The sequence below is a fragment of the Palaemon carinicauda genome, chromosome 4 (assembly GCF_036898095.1).
Source record: "Palaemon carinicauda isolate YSFRI2023 chromosome 4, ASM3689809v2, whole genome shotgun sequence".
In the NCBI taxonomy this organism is placed as follows: Eukaryota; Metazoa; Arthropoda; class Malacostraca; order Decapoda; family Palaemonidae; genus Palaemon; species Palaemon carinicauda.
In genome coordinates, this window is record NC_090728.1 from 164,101,311 (window position 1) to 164,118,970 (window position 17,660).

Sequence of the window (17,660 nt, forward strand, 5' to 3'; positions counted from 1 at the left end):
AGGTCCGTACCTGAGAGATAGTCAACATCCGGAACTTGTCGCAGAGAATGTAAGAGTTTAGCTTTGACAAGTCCCTGTCCGCTCTCAATGCCGACAAGCCTTTCTTCGGAATTGTGAACAGGCGGCCTTGGAACTTCGGTGATCGGTCCCGTTTAATTGCTTTCTTCTTGAGTAACTCTGTGGTGTACTCTTTCAGGATGGGAGTGGATTTTTGGGAGAAGGTCACTGGTGGAGGAGGAGGACCTTGTGGCCATTTCCACCTCAAACCTTTAGAGATTATGCTATGAGCCCACGGACCGAAGGTCCAATGGTCTCGAAAGTGGTAAAGTCTCTCCCCTACCGGGACCACCTCATTGTGAGGGAGTGAATTTAGGTCCTTTCCATCCCCGAGCCCCCTTTTTCCTAGGTCCGCCTCGATGGCGGAACTGTCTTCTACTCCTGTAGCTTCCTCTCTGGTGTCCACGAAAGGAACCTGAGGGTTCGGAGCTAGGGCTGTATGCAGGCGAGGACATCCAAACGGGGTTGGGCTGTGTACCTGGGGAATCAGTGAGGTAGACCACCTGATGAGGGGGATTCGGATGCATAGGCGTCGAATCAGAGGAAGACTGTGATGACGAGTGGGTAACTGACTATTGATGGCAGTGACCCCGGTTCGTTTTGTAGAGGGTAACACTCTGCTTCTTCTTGAAGAAAGCTTGCTTTTGGTCTTCGACCTTCTTTTTGGCAGTGAGGCCCTGTCTCACCTGCAATTTTGGTTTGCTCTCGTATCATCTTGTAGAACCTGGTTCACCTCCTCCTGAGGGAAGAGGGTTTTACCCCATCAGGAGGAAGCTATCAGCCTGCTCGGTTCATGTCTGATAGAGGCCTCAGACAGAACGTATTTCCTACAACTAACCCGAGCAGACCACAAAGCGTGTAGGTCGAATTGGTAGGGCAGAGATTGGTTCTTCGTGAATATTCGAAACAAAGTCTCAGTGGGATAAATCGAGGCTAGGGGCTCCCCGAGGTGGGGTCCGTCTCTTTAAGAGCCGGCATGGCCGAACCTTCTTTGTCAGCTTGAATAGCAAGACCTGTCAATTTATCCGTAATAGGCAAGGTAATAATGAGAGCAGTTGTAGATATGGCGTAGGCCCCATTGTGTGGGGTGAGCTTGGAATTAGCGTACCCCCAGACCGACAATATCCTGGTCCAGACAGATTGGGCCTGCTCTTTAGGAAATATTACCGTTACCTTCGGTACCTTGTCTAACCTAACCAAGGCATGCTCTTTCAATCGAACGAATCCGTTGAATGGGAATTCTAGTCCCTGAGAGTAAATTCTAGGTCCTCCAGAGGGCGGACGTCTATGCCATCCAGAGTTATGGTACCATCTATATATGGGACATGTAAGGCAAATTTCTATGTGTTGTTTTTATCGATGGAGGTTACTTCGATGCGTCTGGGGCTGTAGGGGGAGACATCCGAGTTCCTGGACGGATCCGATTCGCCACCATATCTTTGAGCTCAGTCATAGCTCCTTGGCTTGCCCTAGAATGTGTTGTATCTGCTCTTTAACCCTATCCCTGATCAGGTCGGCGGGGAAGGAGGGATCCTGAGCAGGACCCGCTGTTGAAGCCCTGGACTTATCGGGCTTCGTCTTTTAGCAGTCACGGTTTTATGCAAGGTAATATGAACATCAGGATCCTTTGAGGGTCCTAGGTCGGTGACGCAGATAATGGCAAAGCTGAAGGCTCAAAACTCATCACCACCTACCTGCCCGTCCATGGGGTCGACGTCCAACCCTAGAGAGGACACTCCGAGGAGATAGGGTCCTCCAGATGGAGCATTCCTTCCAAATCTTGATACCCAAGGGCGGAGAGCCGCTCTTGCAGGCCGGAGAGATTCATCATCATCCTGAAAGAAGTGAGGGGATTAGTGACGAAGGAGAAGACCGTTCTCCTCAATAATCAATGTATTCATAAATCCAGAACAAATTAAATCATCGCCAAAGGATACCAAAAAGAAACAAATTAGGACCAACTTACATCATCGGTCAGGAGTAGGGAGGACATCTCGTAGCAGAGCGTGCATGACTCCGGGAACCATACCATGTAGGCGGACCTTCTGTAAAAGAAAGGAGACATAAGTCTGGATGTTCCTTGAAACTCTGGTTAGTGATCCTATTCACAGGCTGGTATCAACCAAATATCTATAAATAATAATATACTGTATGTGTATGTATATATTTGTACGTGTATATAATACATATGTCTATATTTATGCATGTATGTAATTATAAATATGTATATATATGGATAAATATCCATACAACATCGTGTTCAAATAGAAATAAATTTCTACTCAGTACTTGGGATCGAACGCTAGCCCCTTCTAATGAAAAGCCAGGTCGAAACCAACCATGCCATGAGAGGCTATTTACTGTTCCTTGAGACTCTGGTCAGTGAACAGATGAATCAATAGAAATAATTAACATTAACTATGTGTGACTACTATGATTTTCAAAATTGTTAGCTAGAGCTACAACTAATATACTAATATCCAGTAACCACGTAACATGTAACTATAAACCTCATCGGTAAAATAATGTTAACCCCGGTTCTGAACGTCTGAGTGATCTCTGTTGCCACCGGAGATCCGGTGACAAAGGTCCGTCATAGTGAAAACGTGAACATCAGAGGTAAGATAATATTAACCTCAATGCTGAACGTCTGTGTGATATCCGGTTAATAATTAAATTGTGATTATTCATGAAAAAAGGGTTCGTACCCTGGTTCTGATCGTCTGATTGATCTCTGTTTGTACCGGAGATCCGGTGAAAAAGGACCGTAATAATGTAATTGTGATTAATCCTGACAAAGGTTCGTGTGCAAAAGGCCTCAGCCGGAGTCTGAGTGCCAGATTTCACCGTTGCACTCCAAATATCTGACTAGTTCTCACCCAATGAGTATCCATTATAGCGGAGTATAACTCAAGGCGGAGCTACGGGTGTCAGCATAAAGCGATCCCAAAATAATGACTCATACACTAACGGAACCTATTAATAGTGCTAGCTATATTAACAGTAACCACATCAATAAAACGTGAATATCATCAAACGTAATATCATCAACCCGGAGAAGAAGAGGAGGCAGGAATAACTCGTGATCGTATAAAACGGAAAACGGGAAATCCACCTCCCCTACTCGAGCTTAATTAAGAAAACGAGAGAAAGGGTAACTCGTAACTGTAGTACTGTAACAGAAAACGAGCACTCTATGCTCACGCTCTCATGGTTACATAATAAAGAACCAAAATCACACAATAATATGATAAGAATAATGATAAAAATTGTAATAACCAAGAACGAAGAATAACGACAACGTAACAAATAAACATAAAGATATAGTCTAAAACAAGCACCTTCCTGAGGCGTGTACGAAACTATAACAAAGACTAGATCGATATTCTTCGTTGGTCCAAATTGGACTTGCTAGCAAATAATTACCATAGTAAAAACAATAATAAATAATGATAATAAAATTGGTCATAAATCGTAAGTGATATAACCTAGATGACAGAGTACCAGATGGGCAATATTAACTTGAAAAACTACCGAAGCGAACAAAACCAAAATGGCTGCCGATACCGAGGCAGGCCAACCGCTTCCCAAACTAAAATCCACATTACTGGAAAAAGAACAAATGCCCGGTACTGAAATAAACTGTCAAAACAAACTATGGTACTTAACATTGGTAAAGGTGAAGTAGCAGCGTCAGTCATGTTGAATTAACGACAATCACTTGCGAAAACACCGATCAAAACAATTAACGACTTAGCGGGCAAGTCCAAAACAGAAGGATGACCTAGAAGGCGTTCGTGTGGGTGACGGGGCGTGGTACAAGTGTGGTTTCTGGGGTCTTTGTTACGGCCCTTCCCTTTGATGAAGGAGTTATCTAATTGGAAGACAGACTGTGAATAGTGGTTTTCACACGCCCCTGATGTATACACGACACTCACGAGGTGCTCGCGTGAGGGTAGTAACCTCTGCTTCCATGCTTTTATTTTTCTCTGGTATATTTGGAAGATTTATATCAGAAAAGGTAGAAAGAAGGACTTTTCACCGGCCGTCACAGGTCGACCCAGAAATAATAATGATAATAATATGATTTATCATCTTCAGGTATTATCGCAAATGTCTTCTGATCTTTTGATATGGAGACACCTGGTTGTCATGTCTAATTATTAGAACTTGGATGTAGTTTTACAGTATTTGCAGAGACCATGTTTTCAATCTTTGGAAGGACTGTCCTTCAAGGGTCACGGCAAGGTGCTTTCTCTGTTGGTTCTGGCTTCATTTATATATTTACCAAATTAAACGCTCTTTCCAAGAATAGGGATTTTGGTGTTGATAAAATTATTTTGTGTCTCTTGCCAAGCTTTTGGCCAAAGAATGAATTCAGGGCAAATATTCTTCTGCGTTTTTTCTACATATCCTCATTAGGGAGAAAGGTGGGTAGTGCTTCGGAGGATAGGTTTCATTGGCTCAAGTGGCTCTTCAAATTGTATTGGGTAAACACTATTTAAGGGAAACAGGATTTTCTTGTAAGCGTGTCGGTTTGTTGGGTCCTATGGTAGCTCCAGTTGATGTTGTGAAGTAAATAGTATTTGGATTGTGTGTTTTATGGTAATTCTTATTGATTAGGATGACTTAAAAGTTGCTATTGGTTTATAGGCCTTCATAGCAATTCTTCAGTTAGTATATCTGAATTTGTTGCAGTATTGCAAAAGTTCTCTCAAGTATTAAGGGGAAACCTTTAAGCTTCTGGAGATTTGAGGTGAGGCTCGTCTGGTTGCTTGGTGTAAGTTTTTTAGGTTAGAACATTTGGTTATGTTAGTCTCTTTCCCGCACTTACCCGCCTCCTTCGGAGAATTGGATCTATACATGTGAACCTCAGGTGAGATTCATAGAAATAAATGGAATTTTGATAAAAGAAGTTATTTCTATACAGTACTCCATTGAGGCTCAGATAATGTCCCATCCCCAACTCCTCTTTGATTAGTTGTGTCAAGAGGTTGTTTAACATTATATGAATTCATGTATGAAAGCGCCTACCCACACCACACTCATTGACATACAACACCATTTAATTGGCAGTAGTATACTATGGGTAGAGGTGAGGCAGTTGAAGTTAGTGAAAACAGGACATTTTTGTGTTATGATACACATCCTCACTTGTGAGCTTCGAGGAAATAGTCTGTGAACCACAGGTCAGTATAGAAATATTTATTTTTAATAAAATTCCACTTTCAATAATCTGATCACTTCACTTTTTGTGATGCTTACAAGCAGCTCTTCTAGGGGGACACTCCAAAATCAAACCATTTTTCGCTAGTCTTGGGTAGTGCCATAGCACTCTGTACCATGGTTTTCCACCGTCTTGGGTTAGAGTTCTCTTGCTTGAGGGTACACTCGGGCATGCTCTTTCTATCTTGTTTTTATAGTTTATATATATGATAGACCTAATTTAATGTTGTTAGATATCTTAAAATGTTTTATTTTGATTGTTATTACTTCTCTTGCAGTTTTTCTTTTTTCCTTTCCTCATTGGGATATTTTTCTCTATTGCAGCCCTTGGGCTTATAGCATCATGCTTTTTCAGCTGTGGTTGTAGCTTAGCTAGTAATAATAATAATAATAATAATAATAATAATAATAATAATGTAATAGCTTAGCCTACCATTTGCTGATACTGTAATGTGTTTGATGAAGGTAATAACTATAAAGTTTCTAAAGTGGTCGATCCTATTGTTATTAAGGCCAAACTCAAATAAAATCATGTGAAACCATTTTCAATTTCTTTTGTTTAATTGGAGCATTTTATCATAGAAAATTGTCTTTTGAAACCCCAGATGAAAATATATGGTACAGAACAGTATATAAAGCAAATTCTTATTTTTATGAAAATGTGAAATGGTTCACCATTTGAAATCCATGAACTCTCAACAGGCTTTCATATGGTAATGAAAGTGGGTTAGTGATCGTCGACTACATTGCCAAGACTTGCCTTTTGAATATGGGAACACCTGATCTTTATGGTAATGCTGACCCATATCAGAGGGTTCCTCGTTCTCCGAAACGTGCAGATTCTTCCAAAGAAGATGAGAGATGCAAATCACCCTCCTCAGATCAGGTAGAGTGACAGTTATGACAATTATTTTTTTAGTAATATATTAGCATTATCATTGACATTATTGTAAATGTTATTGTTTTTTATTTTTCTATCTCAATTTAGTTTTGAAATATGTATTTAAATTTATTTTTTAAGCTATTCACCTTGCATTTTATGTATGTATTCCTTTGCTGTATTCTTTGCCTAATGAGATTTTCTCTTTTTGCAGTCAACAGGCCTGTTTTAATTATTAGATTTTACTTACACTAACACTTGAGTCCTTTTTCAGTTGCAAAATGACTGCACCTGTAAAAGTTTGATGTAGAGATATGTTACAGTTTTCTTTTAATTTTGGTCATTTTAATACCCCATAATCTCATATAAATGATACAGTACATTAATTGTATCATAGCCCTTACTTTCAACTTTGGAAACTATTAGGTAAATGTTTTCTGATACAGTGCTTGACAATTGACTTGCATTTTTATAAATTTTTAACAGGTGCAAAGTTTTTTCTTTTCTATATCAACATATATCCCAGTTATTATAGAAACAGTACATGAGAAAATCGTATTTGCACCCTTTCTCTCTCTTATAAGCAGTTTCTTATGCAACTAAATCAAAGTGCCTTGCTCTTAAAATAGCTCACAAAATTATACATATGCTGAATCTATAAACTTGAAAGAAGAGACTAGTTTTTCACAATCAGAGCAGAAAATATTTATAACGAGGTTTTGGGCCTCCTGTATCCTAATTAGTGGAAAGTTATTTTTGTATTACATTTTTATCATGTGGGAACTCAGCATGTTTAATTTTGTAAGATTGTATGCAAATACTGAATTAATATCAGTTTGCTGTACTTATAGCATTAGTTAGTATAATTTAATACTGTGACTGCCATAATCCTGTCAAAAATATATTAATTGGTGTCCAGTATTGAGGTTCAAGTATATTGGATTGGTAAATTTTGAAATCTTGATGTATAGTATATTACATTTACACTGAAACAGAAATTAGAGCACATATTAGTCTTTGGTTAGAGGTGAAATAAAGTTATAGCTGGGACTTAATTTTGATAAGGAGATGGAAATAGCAACTCTAGAGTAGGATGCTAAATTCTTTAGAATATTTTATTGAACGAAGAAATATGCTAAATTTGGAGTATGAGTACTATTTTTTAGGTTCATTTAATTTTCATTTTAGATATTTCTTATCATGCTTTCTTGTGATTTGGCAGAAGGTAGTGGCCAAGGTAATATTTTGATACAGTATATTGCACCACAATATATTGTATTGTATAATACAGTTTTGTAAAACATTTCATGTCTCAAGCATAAAAAAACAAAAATTTACAAAAGAATGTAAGGGTTACTTTTCAAAACTAAATCTTATATATTTATATATTTAACCAGTTACTAATGGTTCTTAAATAATTTAACAGAAAATGTTGGTTTTAATCCTTAAAAATTTTGTTAAATATATCTTTTGGTGAAATGAAGAAGCTTTTGTTAGTAAACTATACTGCAAGGTATATATTGTGGGCAAGGTCTTTATGTTCTGAGAACTAATGCGTTTAATATAAATTTCTGATATTGGAAGTTTAACCATATAATGTTGAATTGTGCCTTTAATGGTGCTCTATAAATTTATTTTTGTCCTGAGATATACAGTTTATTATGTAGAGAAATGTCATAATGAGATTTGCTGTAAGAAAAAATAGATAAATTAATCAACTTGAAAGTAAGTGAAAATTTTGAAAAGGTGCAAGTACAGAATGTTAAGATTCATGGCCAAAGGAGGAAAATTGACTTGATAACTCAGAGCTCAAGATGGTTTAGATGTGTGATGAGAAGGTATGAAGAATAATGTTGTTGAAAAGTAGTAGATTTTGGAGAAATTGCAAAATAAACTGTGGGAAAGCCCTGAAAATCATGGGAAAGGTAATATATGAAAACTTAGACTAAATGGGTATACAGAATAGACCGTAGCATACTAATTTTACATCTAACCCCATAAAGTGAAAGTCAGACCTAAAAATATTAGTGGTGATAACTTCAATCTGATAATTCTGAGTACAATACTGTTAAGATGCCCTGCCAAAGTTCTTTATTCAGAAGAAATTATTATTTAATCAGTGTTTTTGCCTGTTGATTTTTGGATTGACATCACTGATTACTGTTATTGCTGGTCCAGTTATGGACATATAACAATTATGCATCTAAACCATTCCCATATGTTAATTTGATGATTGCTACCTAGTGACAACATTTCTATCAATGAACTGACTAAGAAATTAACTTAAGAATTTTATTCTTCCACAATGCCAGTTGACATTTTGTACAAGAAAACCGCCTGATTAAATCAGAAATACTTTGATTTTGATCACAAACAAAAAAAGCATAGGTTTCAGTTTGCTTAAACTGTAATGTACAATATTTATAGAGCTTTACCTAACAAATACTGTACTATGGAAGTAAAGTAATTTAAAGCTTTATAGGCATTACTATTAATTATGGATATAGATACCAATCCTTGTTACTAAAACCTACTGCTTCAATTTTCATGGACAAACTTAATAATTTTACAACACATGTTTTTTCTAATATAAAGGATGACCCTCAAGTGGGACATAACTGTCACTCACACCTTTCTTCGTCTTTAACTAGTCATAATTGTATTGATTAAATTATTCTATAGTATCTGAAATTCATATCGCCAATATCTTAATAAAGTGAGAGCTCTTTAAATATTAAAACTCCATAAAAGAAGAATTCTGCCCTTATATATGATAGTTACCTCCCAGCAATGTCAGATACGAGAGATGATCTCTGGGCTAAGTCATCAGGCCTTTAGGAATTTTGTTTTTCTTGTACAAATTTTTCTCATTGACAAAGGTAGATTGTCAGAATTTTTATATAAAATCTAATTTCATTTTTTTTTCAACCTGAAATAACATTCTTTATCAGAGAGAAATTATTTAAGAAAATTAAAAACATTACAAATTTTACTGCTATTTGAGAGAGAGAGAGAGAGAGAGAGAGAGAGAGAGAGAGAGAGAGAGAGAGAGAGAGAGAGAGAGAGAGAGATATCAGAATCATTTTATATCGCCGATCACATACCATAATGATGTTTATCATGCATTTTATATTATCAAATATTACATAATCATATACAGAAAAAAATCCTTACAAAACGTATATGGAGGGTTAGAACGTGATAGTGGATGTGGTACCACTGTGTACATACATATACACACGAAAAGATTATATATATATATATATATATATATATATATATATATATATATATATATATATATATATATATCGAGTTAGATTGGGAAAATGTAGGAATTAATATTAATGAGGAATACCTTGACAACTTGAGATTTGCAGATGACATAGTAGAGTAATTGAACAGAGAAAGCAGAAATGTAGGACTGAAAATGAATATGAATAAAACTAAGATAATGTTCAATGAAAATGCAGAGAGCCTCTAAAGATTGTTAATGAATATACATACTTAGGACAGACAGTAAAAGTATCCCCAGGACATGAGGCTGTAATTAAAAGAATGATAAGCATGGGATGGAGACTATTTGGTAAAGAAAATGTGATTATGAAACTTAAAATGCCACTTTCTCTAAAAAGAAAAGCATTTAATGAGATGGTCCTACCAGTATTAACTTATACATCAGAAACTTGGAGTCTTGCTAATTATTATTATTATTATTATCATTATTATTATTAATATTATTATTATTACTATTATTATTATTATTATTATTATTATTATTATTATTATTATTATTATTATTATTATTATTATTATTATTACTACTACTACTACTACTACTACTAGCTAAGCGACAACCCTGGTTGGAAAAGCTGGATGCCATAAGCCCAGGGGCTCCAACAGGGAAAATACAAAAGTGAGGAAAGAAAGCAAGGAAAAATAGAATATTTTAAGAATAGTAAAAATAATAAAATGAATATTTCCTGTATAAACTATTAAAACTTTAACAAAACAAGAGGAAGAAAAATAAGATAGAATAGTGTACCCAAGTGTACCCTCAAGCAAGAGAATTCTAATCCAAGACAGTGGAAGACCATGGTACAGAGACTATGACACTACCCAAGCCTAGAGAACAATGGTTTGATTTTGGAGTGTCCTCCTAGAAGTGCTGCTTACCATAGCTAAAAAGTCTTTTCTACCCTTACCAAGAGGAAAGTAGCCCCTAAACAATTACTTACAGTGGAGTAGTTAACTCCTTGAGAGAAGAAGAATTGTTCGGTAATCTTAGTGTTGTCAGGTGTATGAGGACAGAGGAGAATATGTAAAGAATAGGACAGATTATTTGGTGTATATGTAGGTAAAGGGAAAATGAACAGTAATCAGAGATAAGGATCCAGTGTAATACTGTCTGGCCAGTTAAAGGACCCCATAACTCTCTAGTGGTAACATCTCAACGGGTAGCCTTAGACCATAAGCTACTGTAGTTACAATGCAAAGAGTTATAAAAGGAATAATAATGGGAATAACCCTAAGAGACAGACAAAGAGCAACATGGATAAAGGAGCAAAGTAAAGTGCAGTATAGGATATTCTAACAACTTGTAAGAAAAAGAAATGGACATGGGCAGGACATATAATGAGAATGACAGACAATAGATGGACATTAAGTATAAAATCATTACAGTACAGTGCTGTAATGTATACTACATTCACTCACAAATATTTTACATAAATCCACAAATAATATACATTAACTCACTCGTATATTTGACTTGAATCTACAGTTTTTAATTACTGTATACAAACCACTCACACACACATACACTCTCTCTCTCTCTCTCTCTCTCTCTCTCTCTCTCTCTCTCTCTCTCTCTCTCTCTCTCTCTCTATCATACGATACGATATTATGGTGTTCTAATACTCACCAATAACAGTAGTATCTTCAGCTATAATGATGACGACGACGACGCTGCAAATGACGATGATGACAATGATAAAGGTGATGACGATGATAAGGCTGATGACGATGACAGACCTGTACAGTCTGATGAATGCTCATGATGGTGTTACTGCACAGGTTCAATGAGGCCTTTAAAGCAGTTTTGGAAGCGCCTCAGGGTCCTCAGATATCGGCGCTGGGTCGTCGTCATCTGCTTGTGAGAGAGGCACAGAGGCTCCCACTCCACTCTTAGAGAGTTGAGGTTCACCCGAAGGCTCCACTGCTGGAGGCGCTGATGGTGTAGCTGGCTTTTTAAACTTTGTCAAGAACATGTTGATGGGTAGTTGCTGTCGTTGCTTTTTCTTTAGTTGCAAAATACCCTTGTATAATGCCATAACCCCATCAATACTTTTGCAAAACTTGACAGCTCGTCAGGCAGCATCGGTGTCAGCAAAGGCTGCCTCGCCATACAAAGGCTCGCTTTTGAGGCCGTATCGCTTTTGAAACTTGTCAAACCAGCCTTTGCTGGCTGTAAAGCCTCGTCCTCGAGGCGGCGAATCTTTCATCGTATTGGTAGTACGCTGTGGTTGGTCATCTTCATCGGCTTCTTCTTCTTTGTCGTCGTCATCGGGCAAAGTTTGATCAAAGAGAGACTTAGCCTTTGTCCTGATCATATTAGTATCCAAACTCACGTTTTTTTTCCTACAATCTGCAATCCACAAGGCTAATGCAGCTTCCATCTTAACAATTCGCTTATTACGCAGCGTTATCACATTTTTCGCTTCTTTGTTAAACGTTACTGTTGCAGTTATGCGGATGTTCACTTCATCTTTCTCTATATAGCGCACAGTAGATTTGTTCATGCTATAATGGTGTGCCACCGCGGCATAACTTTTACCTTCCTTCAACATATCTAAAAGTTTTACCTTTTCAGTGATTGTCATCATCTTCCTCCTCCTCTTCGGCTCACTAGAGGACTCTTTCACAGGGGCATGGTGCTTAGCAGACATTTTAATGGTTTTACAAAAGTTAAATAAATCACAGATCACTACGAATGCGAGACACTTGTAAGAGTACAGTACAGCAAGAACGAGAGACTGGCGGAGCGGCGGGATATACCAAGGGAAGATGCTGGGAAAGGATGTGATGATGTCATTGTCTGACTTCCAGTGGGTATAAGAGCAAGCTGCTCTCCTTGTCTGGCAGCCCGGAAGCTGTTTCTTTCGCTCATCAATATGAAACATGGCTGCTTTCCACAATAAGGCGGTATTTTTTAATTTTCATCTTTCTGCAATAGTCGAACCGCGAAGTGGCGAGGGATCGCTATTAGTACATATTTATTTATAGAAGTGTGGAACATATCCAGTGAATTTCTTTTTCTTATTGTAATTTTTTTGGGGGAATCGAGCATTTTGGCTTTTCAGAATGATTTGGACTAGTACCCCAAGGTGCTATTTTATGTGTTTACAAACATTTTAAATAATTACATATAAGTTATATTTACATTTATATTTAAACATACATTTCATATACATATATTTATAATATGACAAATTTGAGGAGATGTAGTTTTCCTATTAATACAATCCAGAGTCCTTACATAGAATAGATAATCAGCAAAGCTGGAGTATACTCTAAAATGGCTGGTTGTTACCATTTAGGAGCAGGAAAGCCCTGTCCCCTACTTGCTCACTGAGCACTCATCTGATTGCAGTCAGGACTTTCTATGGGTAAGTGGGGGCAGGAAGGTATGAGTAAAGGACTCAAGTTGGTAGAGTTAGGAAAAATACAAATTCTCTCCAAATTTGTTATTTATTTCAATAAAAATACAAACCTTTGTCCTGGCTAGAACAGTGGTAATGTGTTTGCCTAGCATTTGCATGGCAGCAGATCGATCCCAGCCAGGACCATGAGTTCAGACTGTTTGCTGGGGTGGCCATTGCTGTGCTTAGGCACCTCAGTAAGGGGTTGGGCTTGGTCAGCTGACATTCTGGTAAGCATCTATTCTGATGAAATTAGAACTAAAACTAGACACCTTCAACCTTTACATAGGACTCTTCCTTAGGTGGAAGGAAGTTCTTATTTCAACTGACTGGATAGTTGTCCCTGGCTACCAAAACTTGGACCCTTTTACATATGTATATACACATTTTATATATATATATATATATATATATATATATATATATATATATATATATATATATATACTGTATATACAGTGTATATATATATATATATATATATATATATATATATATATATATATATATATATATATATATATATATATATATATATATATATATATGCCTGGCTACAACACATCTCCTTACAGTAACAATGAGGCATTTATATATCAATGGATTTGCTTGGTTACAACACACTCCCCCTCATAAAGAGTGCATAACACGTCTATGTTGTATAAATAGAAAAGCCACTAGCTAAGTAGTGCTTACTTGCAAACTGACATATTCCAGCTAACAGGGTTTTCGATGCTGTACCCCATGAGAGTGGAAGATGAAAAGAAAAGCAATCAGTGAGTCATTCTAAACTTTCATCCCAATGTAACATATAACCTCTATCCTTGGTCCAATGCTATTGTTCCTTTGAGAGGAGCCAAGGTAGCTAGGGACCTGTGAGTTGATTCCCGTAGGCAATGGGCAGTGAACGTAATCTGTCTTTTCCAGCCGCCTGTCTGGAGTACTTGTTCTCACAGATAGATTCTTACGGAATGCCACGGTCATGCTGACCCGTCTGACATCATGAGCTCTAACCCAAGCTCTTCCTGGGGCAGAAAGTGAGGATGATGAATATGTATAGTGATTCACCTCTCTTAGCCAAGAGGAGATTGTATTTTTGGTCACCTTCTTTACTCTTCCCATGCTGACGAATAAGTGTTGTAGGTGAGGTCGAGTTGCATGCGTATGTTTAAGGTAGCACCTCTGTGCTGTAACAGAACACAAAAGCAGCTGATTAGGGTCTTCGGTTACCTTTCTAAGGCTCGCTACTTGAAAAGAAGACGTCCTGGAATTGGAAACTGACAGAATTTATGTTCTAGCTATGAACTCGGGTATGAAGGAGAAAGAGACCTGTCTCCAGTGCTTGGTATGCGTCATACTGAAGGAGAGACCATAAAGGGCATCTGTGTTATTTCTCATGCTAGCATGATGGAGCATGTACATGCTGTTGTAGGCATAGTTATGGATGGCTGAATGGACCCCACCCTGTTTGTGGAGCTTCCTGGCTTGACGCACTAGAAAGAGGTCATAGCATTGACGAATAACTACTATGGATGCTATAGTCCCGTTGGCCAGTGCTACCCTCCAATGGGCTGCTACTGTACTTTTTTCAGTAGGTCTTTCGACCTGGTGTAGTACCTGTACAGGCATGTTTTACCTAACCTCAAATAATGATTACCCTAACACTGTCATTTCTCTTTTTACTTCAAAACTGTTCGATCATTTCCCCTTCTACAAAGTACCTAATGTCTTTAGTCTGTCTCTTCCTCTATAAGAAACGGATAATAAAATTATGTTACTTAAGATGAAGACATAGTTAAAAAAACAATGCACACACACAAAAGTAATTGTATTATTCATAGAGACATATCTCAACTTAAATCTGATATTTAAAACAGATATATCATTACACCTGAGAAATTCTGCTCATTGCATGATAGACTCATCTATACAGTACTTGTCCACAAAAAATGCCCACACAACGGAAATTTTTGCTCGCAGGCCGATACAATACCCATAACCCAATTCACATTTGTTTGCACTTATTCCAATTTGCTTGTATTCACAATTACTTGTAAATCAAGGTACTACTGTATATATATATATATATATATATATATATATATATATATATATATATATATATATATATATATATATATATATACTGTATATATATATATATATATATATATATATATATATATATATATATATATATATATATATACAGTATATATATATATATATATATATATATATATATATATATATATATATATATATATGTATGTATATTTAGATAACTTATTTATCATTGTTATTAGAGGTTTTGAGTAGGTAATAAATGTGCACCATGTCCATTTGTACGTACTCTAACTGGCAATTGTACTAAATGATTCAGAAGAGTTGATTCAGTTTTTTAGGCAATTCTACATATGTTTTTTATTTGGGAATTTCATATGCAAATATTCTATAATCAATATATTTTACCCCATCTGGACTGAGATAATTTAGACCTACACCAGGGTATGCTTAAGGGATATATATGGAGGGTAGTTTAGATGAAGACACAATAAAGTAATGAAAATAGTTTTTACTTATTTAACAGATGTTAGGCAATTTGCAGCTATATTGTATTATAGCACTTTATACCAGTCTCTTATTATAATTTGTTAGCTAAATTTATATTGATAAGGTTAAAGATTTTCAGGGACTTCCTTTTATTATAGGCAATTTTGGTAAAAGTATGCATTTCTAAATATCTCCTGATACATCTCAGTCTTATTTGAAATGTCATCAGCTTATTATTCTATAGTCTTCAAATAAATGTGGATTGCATCTACTAGGTATTCGCCTTCAGACATCGTGCACCATGGTGAGCGGATTTGCATCTGTATGCAGTATTATAGTGCTTCATATGATTTATTTGTAATCTTCCTCCTGAGTTTTTTGGTAGCCTATAGTTTTGCAAAGATACTATTTACCTGCAGCTGCCTTAGAATTGTAAAGTGCATTTAGTAACAAAATAAATCATATAATTTGTTTAAAAAATTGTTAGGCAGCTTTGGCTTGAAGTACTATACTTATTCACTATATTTCCAAATGTTTCTACTGTGGTTTTTGATGTTTCAGCCTATTGTATTCTAAGCTGTACAGTGAAATGTACTTTATAAGATATATTGGTTGCATTGTTGATTTCCAAGCATCTTATGAATATTATTTCAAGTTTTGCAATTCATACTTATACTGTATATTTTTATACTTTGGTATAGGTATCTTTAGTTATACAGTATACTTGGGTATAGTTAAATTTTAGCCAGAAATAACCATATAGGAAGAAGACAGCTATACCTGTATTAACGTGTATTTAGAAAATAATTTAAATGGTATTACCAATATTTAAAAATCAAACAAAGTTTAAACTATCATTTTGAGGATCCTTGTTGGAATAGTCTTAGAAATGTTAAAACCATTCATTGAGGTACCCTCTCTCATAGTTGTTGGCTGCTGTAATGCTTTTAACTATCAGACTTCTTTTTTGGTCATAGCTTTATCTGTCAAGATCACTTTCACACTTATGTGTTCTCTTTATTTTACTCCTGTGTCCAGAAGTAACAACTTTTTAATTTATACAACCATAAGCCTTTCCTGTAGCTTTTTGGCTATGTGATAATTGTGTAAGGTGATGTGTGTCTCCTTTCTGTATTTACTATTTTATGACTACCGGTACTCGAAAAGATGCGTTTCTCTTGATTTGAGCAATCTCCCATTATTGAAAACAGGGTTGATCTATATTAATTGGCAACGTCAACCTTGTCTTAAATATGTGCATATGAAGAGGCAGTAATCAGTCCCCTGGTGAGTGACTTGATCGAATCCAAGACTTGAGTAAATAGCCTGGATCTTTCTGTCTGATATCAAGTTATATAAGCTGGCAAAGTGCCTAAAGCTTTAAAACATCTCAATTTTTTTTTCATTACCATCAGCACAGTTTTTCTGATTATATCCAGAATTATAAGCAAGGTTCTTGTCTAGCATTCCAGTGCTTATAAAAGAAGTGTCACCTTTTCCATTCCACATTATTCGAAAATTGTCATATTGATATAATTTTATTTTTATTTATTACTGCACTGTTAAAACCTGCTTGACAAATGGTTATTTTACAATAACTGTAAAATGCTGTTCACCACTATCGCAATGGTTTATGTAATTTTCCACTTATTTGGTCAGAATCTTTAATGTTTTCAATTTTTATTAGATTATTGAGCAGCAATTTATTAAACAAGAGCCACTAACAAGCTTCTCAGGTCTGAAAAATTGGCATTATAGATCACTTATTTTGTTCAGCTGATTATTATACTCTGTTCAGAGTACGAGATCTGTTCAGGTTGGGGCTGGTATGGCTGTATACTTCTACCCATGCTGCCAAATCAACCTTCGAACAAGTGGGTAGGTAGGTAGGGAGCTGCTAATCTGATAATTGGTGGTCAAACTGGCAGTACCGTCCTCCGGAAACTCTAGAATCTGCCACACCTTGAACAGACTTCATGCTAGGGACATATTATAATAGCGCTAAAGAACTTGTTTCATTGGTTATTTTAAGGCATTACTTTTCTAGTTTTCTGTATCTTTTCACATCTTTGTGGATATAGTTTAGAAGAAAAAGACAATCTTTTACTCTCCTGCATCTTGTATTCAATCTTTGCTGACAGCTATTTCATCCAATAACTAGGGGCTTTGTGAAGATGTCCCGATGAAAGCCATCTTCTTACCTTCTTTCTTAATTATCTAGTAAACCATTGTCACGATACTGT

The 17,660-nt window shown here is 36.3% G+C and overlaps 1 protein-coding gene across 5 annotated transcripts in view; it reads left to right on the plus strand.

The window, feature by feature from the left end:
• Tomosyn (syntaxin-binding protein tomosyn) overlaps window positions 1-17,660 on the plus strand; it is a 772,563-nt gene that overhangs the window by 590,320 nt on the left and 164,583 nt on the right. For all 5 annotated transcript variants that reach the window (XM_068372633.1, XM_068372635.1, XM_068372636.1 and 2 more), the window contains exon 13: window positions 5,986-6,169. In XM_068372633.1, coding sequence (XP_068228734.1) covers window positions 5,986-6,169 — 184 coding nt within the window. The remainder of the gene's footprint in view (window positions 1-5,985; window positions 6,170-17,660) is intronic.